At 46.3% G+C, this 17,300-nt stretch overlaps 1 protein-coding gene across 1 annotated transcript in view; it reads right to left on the bottom strand.

The window, feature by feature from the left end:
• Positions 1-14,137, bottom strand: part of STT3B (STT3 oligosaccharyltransferase complex catalytic subunit B) — a 136,343-nt gene extending 122,206 nt beyond the window's left edge. Inside the window, exon 1 of the mRNA XM_073568658.1 lies at positions 13,531-14,137. Coding sequence (XP_073424759.1) covers positions 13,531-13,781 — 251 coding nt within the window. The 5' untranslated portion in view covers positions 13,782-14,137. The remainder of the gene's footprint in view (positions 1-13,530) is intronic.
• Between the last annotated feature and the right edge of the window lie 3,163 nt (positions 14,138-17,300).

The following is a 17,300-nucleotide window of genomic DNA, read 5'->3' as shown; positions in this document are numbered from 1 at the left end:
GAGGGGTCTCCCTCGAGACCCCAACAGCAGCGCATGTGCAGCGCTGCTGCGGGGGTCTCCTTCCCTGCAGGTCCCCGAATCCAAAATGGCGGCAAGGACCTTCAGGGAGGCGGCTTCCTCATGCCGGCAAGGCACCGGCATGAGGAAGCCTGCAGCACTGCCGGTGACAGATCGCTGCAGACATTGTAATAAAGTTTTAAAAAAAAAAAAATTATTCCCTAATAAATTCATTTTTTGAAAATGAAAAAAAAAACAAAATAAAAGAACACATATTTGGCATCGCCGTGTCCGTAACGACCCGCCCTATAAAACTGTCCCACTAGTTAACCCCTTTATTGAAGCCCTTAAATAAAATACGAAGCAAAAAAAAAGCTTTATCATACCGAACAAAAAGTGCAATAACGCACGATCAAAAAGACGGATATAAATAACCATGGTACCGCTGAAAACGTCATCTTGTCCCGCAAAAAACGAGCCGCCACACAGCATCAGCAAAAAAGTTAAAAAGTTATAGCTCACAGAAAAAAAAAAAAAAAAAAAAAAAAAAAAAACACGATGCAAAAATAATTTCTTATATAAAATTGTTTTCATTGCATAAAAGCGCCAAAACATAAAAAAAGACATAAATGAAGTATCGCTGTAGCCATACTGACCCGAAGCATAAAAGCGCTTTATCAATTTTACCGCACTTGGAATGGTGTAAACGCACCCCCCAAAAGAAATTCATGAAACGCTGGTTTTTGTTCATTCTGCGTCCCAAAAAAAAAAAAAAAAATCGGAATAAGAAGCGATCAAAAAATGTCACGTGCCCGAAAATGGTACCAATAAAAACATCAACTCGTCCCACAAAAAATAAGACCTCAAATGACTCGGTGTGTCAAAATACGGAAAAATTATAGCTCTCAATATGTGGTGATGCAAAAACTATTTTTACAATAAAAGGAGTCTTTTAGCCGCCAAACATAAAAACCGCCATAAATAGTAAATCAAACCCCCCGTTATCACCCCCTTAGTTAGGGAAAAAAAAATAATAAAAAAAAAAAAATATATATATTTATTTCCATTTTCCCATTAGGGCTAGGGTTAGGGGTGTGTTGGGGTTAGGGTTGGAGTTGGAATTGGGGGGTTTCCACTGTTTTGGCCCATCAGAAGCTTTCCAAATGCGACATGGAGTCCGATCTCAATTCCAGCCAAAAAAGTCAAATGGCGTGGCTTCCCTTCCGAGCTCTGCCATGCACTCAATAGTGGTGTACACCCACATATGGGGTATCAGCATACTCAGGACAAAATGCACAATAACTTTTGGGGTCCTGTTACTCTTGGGAAAACAACAATTGGGGGTGAAAAGATCATTTTTGTGGAAAAAATATGATTTTTTTAATTGAACGTTATAAACTTCTGTGAAGCCCTTGGGGGTTCAAAGTGCTCACCACATATCTAGATAAGTTCCTTGGGGGGTCTAGTTTCCGAAATGGGGTCATTTGTTGGGGGTTCCACTGTTTAGGTACATTAGGGGCTCTCCAAACGTGACATGGCGTCCGATCTGAATTCCAGCCAATTTTGCAGTGAAAAAGTCCTTCCCTTCCGAGCTCCGCCATGCGCCCAAACAATGATTCCCCCCACATATCAGGTATCTGCGTACTCAGGACAAATTGCACAATAACTTTTCCAGTCCAGTTTCTCCTGTTACCCTTGGTAAAATAAAAAGATTGAACCTGAAGTATTGTTAAAATGTTCATTTTTATAAGCATTCAAAAAATTCCTGTGAAGCACCTGAAGGGTTAATAAACTTCTTGAATGTGGTTTTGAGCACCTTGAGGGGTGCAGTTTTTAGAATGGTGTCACTTTTGGGTATTTTTTATCATATAGACCCCTCAAAGTGACTTCAAATGTGAGGTGGTCCCTAAAAATAAAATGGTGTTGTAAAAATGAGAAATCGCTGGTCAACTTTTAACCCTTATAACTTCCTAATTAAAAAAAAAAAAAAAATTTGTTTCCAAAATTGTGCTGATGTAAAGCAAACATGTGGGAAATGTTATTTATTAACTATTTTGTGGCACGTAACTCTCTGGTTTAAGGGTATATAAATTCAAAGTTTGAAAATTGCAAAATTTTCAAAATTGTCGCCATATTTCCAGTTTTTTCATAAATAAACGCAAGTTATAGCGAAGAAATGTTACCACTAAAGTGAAGTAAAAAATGTCAGAATCGCCTAGATCCGTTGAAGCGTTCCTGAGTTATTACCTCATAAAGGGACAGTGGTCAGAATTGTAAAGATTGGCCCGGGAGAGAACGTGCAAACCACCCTTGGTAGTAAAGGGGTTAAGCCCAGTAAGTGACCCAGAATCAGGGATTCTGTCCCCACTTTACACTGCTCTGCATGAACCTGCTGACAGATTTCCTTTAAATTCCCATATATAATTTTAGCAACCAACACCACAGCCTGGCAGCAGCAGCATTATTACTGTCCATACGTCTGGGATTCACGTACCCAGAAATAATCCCGTCCGCTGCAGGCGACTGGCGAGAACTGTTGGTGATACCCTTTTATACCCGCCATCTGGTTCCGTTCCACAGATTAGCTCGTGCCAGTTGGTCTCCTGATTTAATTCAAGACCAACAGGAAATCTGCATTTATTCCAGGATGCGAGGGATGGGACTGGGAACCATATATTATGGGAGACAAGGCAGAACTGTGGTTGAGAAGGGGGAGGGGGTGCTGTGATTGTCACAGACCTATAGACTAGACTGTGTAGGCACCACGATGCGGAGACTGGACTCTAATCTCTTCACCCGAACGTGGCAGCTTGATATATGACTGAACTGAGACATGGGGATTTTGACAGAAAAGTCCACGCTCTGAACCATTTCTCATGTTCTAACAATTCATGAAAAATCATTTCAGTGTGGAAGGGTGGATTATTCTGCGAAAAACTAGCGCTACCATTAATGGGTTATGCACATTTCTACTACTGGAAACAATTCTTACGTTTGTGTCCTGCTCGGTGTTTAGGTTACAGTCACTGCTGCAGTCTAGCACCAGCAGTTTGGGCCCAGATTCATGCAGGGGTTGTGCCGGCTTGGGGTTCAAGTCTGCAGGCAATTCATGTGACTGCAGATGTGTAAACCCTCACAGTGTGCACATTGAAAGCAGTCAGGATTATCCAGTGACAGGATGACCGGAACTAGGTGATTTGCATACATGGCGACTAGACATGCGCATCCTTACTAAATACAAGTCAATTGAGTGGGGCTGGACATGTGGCTACAAGTATACAAATCGCATACTTGTAGTCTGATGACGGCCCATTCCCGGCACCGGAGTATCCCGACAGTGCACACTGAGGATTCACAAGTCAACACTTACAGAATGACTATAGACTTGACCCACAAGCCTGGACAACCCATTTAAACTTGTTCATTTTTCTCACTTTAAAACTAACTGAAAGGAGTCGTCTCATGTCAGAAATTCCTGGGGGCTGGATGGAAAGAAAAAAAACAAAACAAACTGCGCTTTGCTTAACACCAGATCCACCACTGCTCCCCATGTATGAAAGCGGTTGCAGTCCACCAGGCTGACAGCGTGGTGGGCGATTACTGAGCTCAGCAGCTCTGCCAGCAGAGTCAGATTGCCCCACAGAGCCATGGCGCTCACTGACTGGCCTCCGCACTGCCACCAAGAAATTATTGGTCTTTTTAACGCATTAGAAATCTATGAATTTTCACGGTCACCACTGAGGCTATTTTATTCATTATTCCTGCTCTTCCACAAAGAGTTTTAAGCAGTCTCATTATCATCACAGGCAGGATTTCAGTGAACACACCTGTAGATACGGTAATTTACCACATAATCCACCATTCACAATCTGAAATTTCATAGCTGACCTACCCCTCCCTGCACAATGACCATTGCATGCTAATGTACATTTCTAGAAAAAAAAAAAAAGCATATAAATTTAGATTATATATTATACATATACTTTTTCTTCCCCATAACAAATATATACACACACACTACCCATATGAGAGAAGAGATTATTTACTTGTATGTATCCCCTAGATAGGTGCCAATGTGATGAGAATGTTATTCCATGCACTTGTTGGATGATTTAGGCCTTATTCAGACATCAGTAAGGTTTCTCAAACAGACAAACTGAAATGTCTCCAGAACATTTTATGCAAAGATGCAAAAAACGTGAACTGCACCAAAGACTACTAGGTACATGTTGTATCCGTGAAAAACACAATCAGTGCTGGCGTTACTGTCTCCACCTTAGGAGAAACTGAACTTGAAGAGGAAGCTAGGGCGGCAGCCCAGCCTACTTCTTCACGTTCAGTTTGTCCTAAGGCAGAGACCGTGATGCCAGCACTGAGCGCCGGCGTCACATGTCACAGCACCGCTGACAATCCATACGCAAATCACGCTGGAATTGCATTGCAGGAGCGTTAATGCACACCCAAAACAGATCAGCTAGAGCCCCCCACCTCCAATAATTACACCACTCAAAAGAGGATGTTCAAAACCCAACCACTTCAGCTTACAGGTCTCACGTGGGCATAGGGACATCGTATAGGAGGCCCCCCTCATTTACTAGCCAATGTATTGCTCTGCTCCCACTCTGTACAGTACGTACGGTCACCTGCTTGCAGTCCTGTCCTCAGTTTTCAGTAATATTGGTTGAGTGCTAGACGTGGCATGCTTTACACTTTAAGCCCCCCCTTATGAGACGTCGGATCACCGCTACGGTGTAGGTGAGCACGCACACATCAGCAGCCGACATTCCTTAACTATCGTTGTCAGTGACTGACAGCATTTAAATGGTTAACCTGCAGGGATAGAAGCAAGATGTGAAGGCTGATGTTAAAGCAAACATTGCCTATGAAGAAGGCAATGAGTGAGCTGAGTGGTTCGGGCCATCCACCCTGGCAGTGCCACCGATGCCAACAACATTGTACACAGGGAGTGGCAGTGGAGACTGAGGGAGAATAAAGTTGGTTTTAATGCTTTTTTAAACAAATTGCAGCCAGGGCAGAGGGGCTTTCAGAAACTGGAAAACCTCTTCAACATATTATAAGCGATGCATGCTGCGCCACATTTATTGTTAAAGGGACTGAACCTAAGCCTAAACACAGCAAAAACCTAGAAATAAGTGGTAAAAAGTGCCGTAAATAGACGAAAATAGGAACAGATAAAAAGGAGTTCATCAAAACTGTCCAGCTGTAAATTAATCCTTGCTACCGGGGTCTCGACTTACCGTACATTTATTCTGCACTCTTTTAGATGCATTGAATTAGAGATGTCCCAAGTCTGGTGAAGGTGAATCGTTACACTCATTTTGTGGGATTGCTTCATTTGAATAAAGACTAATTCTTGGCATCTAAACGAGTGCCAGATTTTGGTTCTTAATTGAATAAGGTGTGGTATCCTAGCTAGGCACCTATTTTTACACGGAGTGATGTGCATCACTGCGGAACACATTAGTACATTTAAATGTGCACGCCTACTAAGATTTGGAAGAAGAAACTGGAGAAAAAAAACCCAGCAATTTCTGAGAATTGACAAGAAAGGTTGGAGACTGGATGTGTTTAAAAGGAGAATTTATTCCTACGCGTTTCAGAGCCGCCTTGGCTCCTTTCTCATGTACTCCGCAAAACCGACTCCATAACGAGTTGTATGAATAAGTTCTCCATTAACGTACATCCAGCCTCCTACCCTTCTCGGCAGCCCCTGGGAAGTACCAATTTTTCTCCAGTTTCTTCCTCCCCACCAAGGAGTATGTCATGGCCGGAGCAACAGCCCCTCATTGTGCCTTATCATGGTTCACGGCGTTGTGCTGGGTCACAAGTCACTGGGGAGTGACAACATCCGCTAGCTTACATACTTGTCCTCGCGGTATCACACATGGAGCGCCGCCTTCCTTTCTTACAAGATTTCGGAAGAGGAATGGTACCACTGCTGGTCTCCTGGGACACTGTTGACATAGTGCTCTATCAAGAAAGGTGACAAAACACATCCCCGGTTCCGTGTTCATATAGTCACCTGCTCTTATTTAGCAGGATTCATTTGATGTTGGGCTTGTAGGGACCGACGAGGTCTGCCTGGACCGTACACAGATAGATTAACTGGTTAATCTAATGGGGGATTTCACATAGCATTTAGTACCCGCTCGGTGGCCCCGTGGGAGCATACATCCGAACCTCCCCACAAAACAGGATTCGGACAGATGCACTGACGGGCCATAGACTATAATGGTGACGGCAGAGCGAACATGCACTCTGCCGTGGACCATTTTAGAGCGTGTACGCCTACTGGAGGCGCAAGTCTGAAAACATCCTAAGAAATAGGAGAAAACAATATTATACCATGGCTGAAAACACAAATCATTAGGTGAGAGTCACATGCCAACGATGCCAGTCATCTCTCACCGACAAACACAATAGAATACTTTTACATATAATATTTATAGGCCCACTACTTTCTCAAATGAAGATAGAGCCAATAAGCAGAGAACACAGGGCTATCTAGCACTCTCTGCAATCAATGAGCCACTGTCGCTCCAGTGCACTTGTTGGAAATAACCCTTTATTATCTACCTACTTGCCTGATAAGCACAATGCTTAAAGCTTTCATCATGGCCTTTCGGAACTACAGGAATCGAGGCTTTCAATGCTCTGTTTCTTACATCATTTTGGCTGCATTTACTTCCTTAAATCCAAAGCATGTGTCAAGGCCGCACATTCCCTAATTCAATGTCAAGCAGACGAACGTTGACTCCAATAATTACCGAGTGTTTGTTTGGTTCCTTCTGTAACGTAGTGAACACCAAGGAAAGAATCAAATCAAATAGCCACAGAAAATCTGATCTCTACTTAAAAGGGATATCGGCTACTAAACCATCACTGCTTAATCATTTCAGGGCCCCACAGAAAATAAAAACAACGTATACATACAGACCAAAAGTTTGGACACACCTCATTCAATGAGTTTTCTTTATTTTCATGACTATGAAAATTGTAGATTCACTCTGAAGGCATCAAAACTATGAATTAACACATGTGGAATTATATAATTAACATAAAAGTGTGAAACAACTGAAAATATGTCATATTCTAGGTTCTTCAAAGTAGCCACCTTTTGCTTTGATTACTGCTTTGCACACTCTTGGCATTCTCTTGATGAGCTTCAAGAGGTAGTCACCGGAAATGGTCTTCCAACAGTCTTGAAGGAGTTCCCAGAGATGCTTAGCACTTGTTGTCCCTTTTGCCTTCACTCTGCGGTCCAGCTCACCCCAAACCATGTCGATTGGGTTCAGGTCTGGTGACTGTGGAGGCCAGGTCATCTGGCATAGCACCCCATCACTCTCCTTCTTGGTCAAATAGCCCTTACACAGCCTGGAGGTGTGTTTGGGGTCATTGTCCTGTTGAAAAATAAATGATGGTCCAACTAAACGCAAACTGGATGGAATAGCATGCCGCTGCAAGATGCTGTGGTAGCCATGCTGGTTCAGTATGCCTTCAATTTTGAATAAATCCCCAACAGTGTCACCAGCAAAGCACCATCACACCTCCTCCTCCATGCTTCACAGTGGGAACCAGGCATGTAGAGTCCATCCGTTCACCTTTTCTGCGTCGCACAAAGACACGGTGGTTGGAATCAAAGATCTCAAATTTGGACTCATCAGACCAAAGCACAGATTTTCACTGGTCTAATGTCCATTCCTTGTGTTCTTTAGCCCAAACAAGTCTCTTCTGCTTGTTGCCTGTCTTTAGCAGTGGTTTCCTAGCAGCTATTTTACCATGAAGGCCTGCTGCACAAAGTCTCCTCTTAGGCCTCTTTCACACTTCCGTTTTTTACAATCAGTCACAATCCGCCAGGTTTTGAAAAAAACGGATCCTCAATTTTCTTTTGAGGATCCGTTCTTTTTCCCCATTGACTTGCATTAATGGCGGATTGTGACGGATTGCTGTCCGTTGCATCCGTTTTTTTTGAGGATCCGCCAAAAGTTGCTGTCCGTCACCATCCTCAAAGATTTCAAAACGGAGCTTGCAACGTTTTTTTCTCTGGCGGATCCTCCAGACACTGATTTAACCCGAATTTCTTTCTGGGTGCCGGACAAAACAAGAACAAATCTCTCACAAATCTCTCTCAATCTCTCTCTCTCCAGCAGTTCCTTGATTTCCTCATTTTCAGGATCCGTCTGAAAACAGATCCTGTGACATCCGTTCACATCAGTTGAGAACGGATCCGCTTGTCTGCCTTTTTGGCGGATTGTAACTGATGCAACAAAACTGAAGTGTGAAAGAGGCCTTAACTGTTGTTGTAGAGATGTGTCTGCTGCTAGAACTCTGTGTGGCATTGACCTGGTCTCTAATCTGAGCTGCTGTTAACCTGTGATTTCTGAGGCTGATGACTCGGATGAACTTATCCTCCGCAGCAGAGGTGGCTCTTGGTCTTCCTTTCCTGGGGCAGTCCTCATGTGAGCCAGTTTCTTTGTAGTGCTTGATGTTTTTGCCACTGCACTTGGGGACACTTTCAAAGTTTTCACAATTTTTCTGACTGACTGACCTTCATTTCTTAAAGTAATGATGGCCACTCATTTTTCTTTACTTAGAATTTGTATTATGGCAAGAAAAAAGCAGCTAACAGTCTATTCAGTAGGACTATCAGCTGTGTATCCACCAGACTTCTGCACAACACAACTGATGGTCCCAACCCCATTTATAAGGCAAGAAATTCCACTTATTAAACCTGACAGGGCACACCTGTGAAGTGAAAACCATTTCCGGTGACTACCTCTTGAAGCTCATCAAGAGAATGCAAAGAGTGCGCAAAGCAGTAATCAAAGCAAAAGGTGGCTACATTGAAGAACCTAGAATACAAGACATACAGTATTTTCAGTTGTTTCACACTTTTTTGTTAATTATATAATTCCACATGTGTTAATTCATAGTTTTGATGCCTTCAGAGTGAATCTACAATTTTCATAGTCATGAAAATAAAGAAAACTCTTTGAATGAGAAGGTCTGTCCAAACTTTTGGTCTGTACTGTGACTGCTAAAGCCAATCAGCGGCCACTGATCAGCTGCAGCTCAATGTTAGGTCAGAGTGGACATCCATTCTGTTGAAATAATAAAGGCTGCAGCAGTCACATGAAAAAAATGTCACGCCACCTGCAAGCGAGTATACGGTGTTTTGATTCTCTATGGGGCCTGGAGTTGATACCTGAAATGTCCCGTTAACGCTATTATTCCACGCTTCACATGTATAACTCCCAGGCACCTGTGGAGTAGAGCTATACAGCGTCTTTTGATGGGGTCCAACACGCTACATGAACAGAATAAGGTCGTCACCAGTTTCGTCTATGACTCCTAAGCGAATCTGCCAGTGCGATTCACAATGCAAAGTGTATAGCTTAATAAACCTGGTGTACTTACTTTGAAACTGCATGGTTGCACACAGTGTATTTAGCCTCGGCCCACCCAACCTGTCTGACTGCTCCAGCTTGTACAGAGCGGGGCGAGATTTCAGCAGCAGGAGGGGCATTGAGGAGCTGACAATCGGGCCACTTGGGTAGCCATGGAGCATAAAGGGAAATCCAAAAAGGAATGTACAGCCATTTAAACATGGATTTATAAAGTAATTATACCACCATCCGGTCCAAGATCTACTTAAAAATGTATGAAATTTGTATCACCAAATCTGCTAACAGACCAGATAGAGAAGCTCTGCAGCATTATAGCAGATCTAAGAGGAACAATAATGACTGTATATAAGGCTATATGTTGTGGCTTTAATTGGGTCCGTCAGGGGTCAGCAACCCTGGGATCATCATTAGGAGATCCTGGATGGTTATGTCAGGTGAGTGCCTAATAAAATGGTCTTCAGGCCCATCAAGCGGTTCCAAAGCCAAGACCTAATAGACCTACAGGCAGCAATGCTTTGGTGCACGGATTATATACCGTATACTGTTTGCATTTTAGTAATTAGATTAGTTGCTCAAAGATTAAAAAACAGTAAAACATGTATTTATACGCACAAAATGTTTCAAGTGTACAGTTCACTAGCTTTTGCCACCTAATCTCAGAGCAGCATGATGTAGGAGCAGAGACCCAGATTCCAGTGATCTCACTTACTAGGTTACTTTAATAATAATAATAAATTTTATTTTTATAGCGCCGACATATTCCGCAGCACTTTACATTTCAGAGGGGATTTGTACAGACAATAGACATTACAGCATAACAATAATCACATACGGTAGATTATAACAAATACCAAGAGGAGTGAGGGCCCTGCTCGCAAGCTTATGAGTTTCTGTAATTTTGATAAAAACTGATTTATCAACAGATTATCTCTCGAAAACTAACAAGTTGCTGCCAAGTAGTCCTCCATAGTCATGAGTCCTATATAACACTGTCCCCACCTCTGACTATGATGCTTTCTGTGTGCAGTGCATAGGCAGAAAGCTGTCAATCAGTACTGTGAGCGGAGTTACACAGAGCTCAGCATTCAGAGAACTGGTAGCTCTACAGCAGTTAGAACAAGGCGCAAGCAGCTCAGTGAGTGATACATCTCTGGAATCAGGGTCGCTGCCGCTATACTATGCTGCACTCAGATGAGGCAGCAAAGCTCGGTGACTCATTCCATTTAAAACAATGTCATGGCAGAAGTGGAGCAGGGTAGTGATTGTGTGCGGTCGCTGTGGCTCAGCCTAACGTCTTAGGCCCCCATTTTGCTACCACATTATGTCAGCAGAGAAAATGTTCACACTTTCCCAACTCCTTTCACTTCTGCAATTCCACATTACCCTGCAGATCATTGGTTGCAAAAAGCCTTTGAACAGGTACACACAGCGGCACAAGTACTCTAAAATCATCCTTTAATCTGGCATCCAATAGTCCATTACTGAATTGTACAGTAATATAGTATAAAAAAGTCCAATTCTAAGGCTCCGGGGATTACACAGATTAACACAGCGGTAGTATCAGATTTTAGTTTGGGCTGACCTACTGGGGTTCTGTGCGCTTATCTGCAAACATCTAATAATCCAGACCACTGTTCTGCCCCCTTAATGCTGGATTACACTGTATGTATTCTGTACCTTATAGATTTGCAAACCTAAAGAAATTGATCTGCCTGGTAAGCCCCATGTAATCACAAGGCAGGGCAGGAACCCGAGCCACAATCTCATAATCACTATAGTCTGAGCAGCCACTAACTGAGGAGGCGGCTCTGGATCTCACAGCAATGCGCTCACTCCGTGCCAGACAGCTATGTGACAGCGCACCAGAGAGAAGGGCATATGGCAGGGTGGCAGATCAAGCCCAGCCTCACTCCCTCCCTCCCCAACAATCAAATCATCTCCTGCGGACAAGGAAGGTGCCGCAAACATGAAAACGGAGGAGTCACGAAGAAGGAAGGCAGTGGGCAGGAAGATCATCACTTATATCAAAGAGCTGGAGGGCAACGATTTACCATCCATTTCATGGAGATTTAGAACCCCCTTTACCAGACAGATGTCCACAAGATCGAGGGAAATTAGACACTTCTATACTAAAGACATTACACCATCTTGTCAAGGGGCAGAGCATGACAGCCTCGGCTAACCAGTATATGCCAGTGCTCGGCCAACCAGGGCACTAGAGAGGCAGGATATGACAGCAATAAATGACTCCTTGTACTTCTGAAGTCACCCAGCACCTAGTGCCAAGCAATACTTGGGAAGAAGTACGGTATATGCCAGGAGATGGTCATCTCTTTATCTTCTAGATACAGTGTAACTAGTGCTCGATCGCCCTGCAAACTACAGTCATAGCACATGCCAACATGAAGGGGCACAGTGACCAAGTACATGCCAATCCCCGATCACCCTGCACACTACAGACATAGCACATGCCAACATCAGGGGGCACAGTGACCAAGTACATGTCAGTCACTGATCACCCTGCACACTACAGACATGGCACATGCCAACATCAGGGGGCACAGTGACCAAGTACATATCAGTCACTGATAGCCCTGCACACTACAGACATGGCACATGCCAACATGAGGGGGCACAGTGACCAAATACATGCCAGTCCCCGATTGCCCTGCACACTACAGACATGGCACATGCCAACATCAGGGGGCACAACAACCAGGTACATGTCAGTCACTGATAGCCCTGCACACTACAGACATGGCACATGCCAACATGAGAGGGCACAATGACAAAATACATGCCAGTCACTGATCACCCTGCACACTACAGACATGGCACATGCCAACATGAGGGGGCACAGTGACCAAGTACATATCAGTCCCTGATCACCCTGCTCACTACAGACATAGCACATACCATCATGAGGGGGCACAGTGACCAAGTACATGTCAGTCCCCGATCGCCCTGCACACTACAGACATAGCACATACCGGTGAGAGGGGGCACAACGACCAGGTACTGATGGCACTGCACACAACAGAACTACAGACATAGAACATGTCAGTGTATGAGGGGCAGTGTTACCAGGTACGTGCCAGTCCGATTGCTTTGCTCATTGCCAGTGCATGAGGTGGCAGTGACCAGTTATGTACCGACCCCTGATCACCCTGCATGCTAGACATAGCACATGCCAGTGTATGAGGGGCACAGTGACCAAGTACATGCCAGTGTCTGACTACATAATACACTTCAGAGATGGCACTAGCCAGTATATGAAAAAGCCTAGTGAGGGAGTACTTGCCAGTCACACAGAAAATACCAGTGCCTAAGAATCCTGTATACTATAGACATGGCACATACCAGTATATGAAAGTGTTGTGACCAAGTATATGCCAGTACTAAGGTGCCAAGTCCATGGAGCAACTGATCACCCAGTAACTCTACCCACCACCACAGAAGAATCCCTTGCAGAACATTATATAACAGCAGCTAGTAAACCATTGTGTGCCAGTCCTCTGCATTACACGCAAGGCCTGATCACCTGCTTCACACACTTGGCCAGCAGTCTGAACCAATACACGCCAGCTCCAAATGGCCCACTGCCACAACAGGTGCCACAAAGTGGCAGGCTACAAAGACTCACTTTCAACCATAAAGTTTCAGTGCAGAGAAAGCTGTGTCCGTGACACATTGTATCTCCTTTCCAGTGCCTGATGCAAGTGATTGAAGGCAAATGGGCACAGGTACCTGGGCGGACAGTAACACACACTGGTCAATCACTACAGCCCAAGGCAAAGTGCAAGCAGTGACAACAGGACACGGGAGAAGCCTGGCGGACCTTTGGGGCACAGTCTGCACAGTAGGGCACGGTGCCGGGCGGCACAGTCTGCACAGTAGGGCACGGTGCCGGGCGGCACAGTCTGCACAGTAGGGCACGGTGCCGGGCGGCACAGTCTGCACAGTAGGGCACGGTGCCGGGCGGCACAGTCTGTACCGTAGGACACAGTACGATCAGGCAGCCTCCTGCACTTTGAGCACAGGGCACATAGTGAGCTCGGCCCTCCCTGCCCGGTGCCACCTTCCCCAGCACGCGGCGGGCACTCACCAAGGGTCGAACTCGTGGATGATGCTCTCAAAGCGGATAACTGCGAAGAGCCTGGAGCTGAAGCCGGCCAGCCAGGCCAGGAAGAGGATGGTGAAGGAGAGCAGGGACTGCCAGCCCGCCGGCTGCGACAAGCCCCCCGAGAGCCCTCCCCCGGGGGAGTCCGAGCGCCCGGGGCTCAGGGCGGGGGAGGAGGCCCCGGAGTTGACGGTTGCCGCTTTGTGCTTATTATCCAGGGCTGCGTGCTCCGCCATGTTGGATTCCCCCCCGCTGGCCGCCGCTCCTCCTCCTCCTCCCGGGGTGGGGGTGTGTGTTGGGGGCGGGAGGGGGCTGTGGACGCTCGGTGACTGCTCGGGAATGGAGCTTTAGAATGCGCAGGCACGGGGCTCGTCCGCTGCAGGACTCCGGTCTCCTCCGCTGCTCCGTGTCGCTACAAGTCGAGATTCCGTCAGGGCGTCCGAGCGCGCCGTCCACATCACAGTCCTGGGAGTAATCCAGACGAGAGGCCGGCAGGACGGAGCCGCTCAGCGCTCCTCAGCTCAAATGACATTTCCTAGTCAGCGCTGAGGGGAAGGAGGGGCGTCATAAGAGACCCCGCCCACTCCAACAGTACCTAAACTCCCGGCCAATAAACAAGCGACAGCTACGTTGGGGGCGGAGCTACGGAAACCCTAGAGCCAGTGGCAGACAATAGACAGCTAACGCCCGCCTTTTCCGCTGTTGATGACGTCACGCGGAGGCGGGGCCTCCCTGACACTTCCCTGTGGGCCTAAGGCACGTGCTGTCAGATGAACTGGAAAAAGGAAAAGCGTGAAGTGATTGACAGGACGTCTCCACCAATAGCAATGCAGAGCGTACGGGAAGGGCGGGGACTCTACGGAGACTGCGGAAAATGAGCGTTGGCTGGGGGCGTGGCTTACGGGCTCTCGTCATCCAATTATTTCTCTCCAATGTGTGAGAATCTGCCGTCAACTCATTCATTGCCGGAAACGGGAGAGCGGAGTCCAGGCGGGAGTGGCGCAGTGTGCATGGCGCCCCGCGTACCGGTCATTCATGCATCCCGTGTGTGTCTGAGCCTGCCCGGGTCTGCGGCCACATCGCATGGGGGCAGTGTCTGCTCATCTGCAGTGCTGGGTCCGCGGCCTCACTGTCAGCGATCATCCCCGAGCGATGGGTGATCGCCGCTGTATAGCGATCTCACCACCTCATTGTGATTGCTGGGGTCCGGACCCGGAGACCCCACTGATCTCAGCAATCCCTCCACTACGTGTCAGTGGCACCTGGCCGGTGGGGTCTCCGCTAGAGATGAGCGAACTTGTTTGGAAAACATTCTCCAATCTCAGATTCGGCACGGGCGTAGCTCACGCGGAATTGTGTTCAGACTCTTGAGGCTAAGTGCACACGTTGCAGAAAATTTCTGCTCAAAAACCTGAATCCTTTCCCAGAAAACGCACCTATTTTTCCGCGGCGGTTTTTGCGCGTTTTTGATGCGTTTTTTCCGCAGCGGTTTCAAACCGCATGGAAGAAGCCTAAACTGCGGAAAAATCTGCAAAATTAATGTGCATGCTGTGTTTTTTGCCGCAATGTGTTTTTTCCCCGGTAAAAAACGCATCAATGTGCACAAAAAGTGCAAAATGCATAGAAATGACTGGGAAGCTTATTTTTAGCGGTTTTATAGTGAAAACCGCGGTAAAATCTGCTAAAAAAAACGCTGTGTGTGAGTACAGCCTGAGAATTTTTCCTCTAAGTCGGCAAAATTCGGTCACAGTTTGGGAAATGATCTTGTTTCCACTGATGCTTTTGGGATAGACGTGCTGTATGATGAGCGGGGAGGGAATGTAATAGGTCACCAGAGGCAGAGTGTGATTTTTTTTCATTAACTTAATGTGTGTAGATTCCGGCAGCCAATCAGGGGGCAGAAACCCTCCCCAACGTCCACACACAAGGGCTTCTGTCATTGGCTACTGACGTCACATGTCCCTCCATATAAGAATCTACTTGTGGTTTCTGTGCCGTTTTGTCAGTGTAAGGCTATGTTCACACGTGGCGGTTTTAACCGCGTGATTTTGCCGCGAAAACGCAAAAAATAAGCATCCCTGGGATTCCGCAATGCTGCGCTAATGCTGCGGTTTTTACCATGGTGGAATTGCTTCGCGGTAAAAAACGCAGCATGCTCATTAATTTCGCGGAATCGCAGCGATCCCGCACCCATAGGAATGCATTGTTCCGCTTACTTCCCTCATGTGGCTGTGCACACCATGCGAAAAGTAAGCAGAACATTTGCGGATGTTACCCACGGTCCGGAGGAGAGGATACTGTCCTCCGGGCTTTGGGTACCATATCCCTGTAAAAAATAGATTTTAAAATAAAAAATATTGTTATTCTCACCTTCCGACGTCCCGCTCAGGCTTTCCGCCTTTCTCCACGCTCCCGGTCCCAGTAATCCTTTGCGAGCGATGACGTCCGTTCTCGCGGTCATTCGTGCGACGTCGCGATCCCGTGAGAACGGACGTCATCGTGGTAATTCTCGCCAAGGATTACTGGGAGCGCGGAGAGAGGTGTGAAGGCTGAGTGGGACGCCGGAAGGTAAGAATAACAATTTTTTTTCTATTATTATTTTTTACATCCTATCTTTTACTATTGAGGCCGCATAGGCGGCCTCAATAGTAAAAAGTTGGTCGCACTCGTCAAACTATGTTTGACAAGTGTGACCAACCTGTCAATCAGTTCTCCAAGCGATGCTACAGATCGCTTGGGAAATGCTAGCAATTCTGCAAGCTAATAGCACTTGCAAAATGCTAGTTTTTCCGCGGGAAAATTGCGGGAATTTAAAATGCGATTTTCCCGCGGAATGGAATTTGGAATTCTTGCGGTAATTTCCGCAAGAGTTCCGCTACGTGTGAACGTAGCCTAACAGCGCAGAGAGCCCACACTTGCTGCTATTAGCAAGATAAGATCCTGTGTGAAATCGACCGTCCCGCGTCTAAGGGCCCCTTCACACATAACGACGCACCAGCGATCCCGACAACGATATCAACTTGTCAGGATCGCTGGTGTGTCACTACATGATCGCTGGTGAGCTGTCAGACAGCTTCACCAGCGATCAGCGACGCCGAGCGCGCGGCGTCGCTGTGTACATTAGTTACCAGTGCGCTGATGCAGGGAGCTGGTAACTAAGGTGCACATCGGGGTTTCAAAGCAGCACGCGTCACTTAGAAACCCGATTGTGACTCGGCAGCGATCTCGCTAGCGATATCGCTATTTGTGACGGGGGCTTAAAGTGTTTGTGCAAATAGTGTGCGCAGCCAGGAGAGTCCACATGTCAGACTATGAACAGTTTGTGCTAATACTGTGTACCATACACCAGGCCACATATCTGAATCCTTTGTGATAGTGTGGTCCAGACACACTATCTCAGCAAATAAATACTGATTGTTAATTTAGTGACAGGTCTGGGCCTAGGGTTGTGATACAGCTGGTTAAGAGGGGAAGGGTACATCCAACATGAGTGGGAAAAAGCAAGGTTGTTGTGGGAGAGGGAATAGGCTTGATGTTCGATGTGTACGTGGGTTAGGTGGTAATGTTACTGAAAACTCTACTGAACAAACACCATCTCGTTCTATACAAAGACCACTGACAACACATGTTACTGGATGGGCTACTCGGCTCCCTTTCTTTGGCATATACACAGCGGTATGACTTGTAGATGTGGCCCAGAAAGAGCATGTGATTCAGTGGATGACAAGCGCTTCATCAAGTGGCCTCTCTTCCTC

The sequence above is a fragment of the Dendrobates tinctorius genome, unplaced genomic scaffold, assembly GCF_039654945.1.
Source record: "Dendrobates tinctorius isolate UK_male_01 unplaced genomic scaffold, ASM3965494v1 ptg000005l, whole genome shotgun sequence".
Lineage (NCBI taxonomy): Eukaryota > Metazoa > Chordata > Amphibia > Anura > Dendrobatidae > Dendrobates > Dendrobates tinctorius.
The sequence above is the reverse complement of the archived record's forward strand: the minus strand, read 5'-3'. Positions and strand labels throughout refer to the sequence as shown.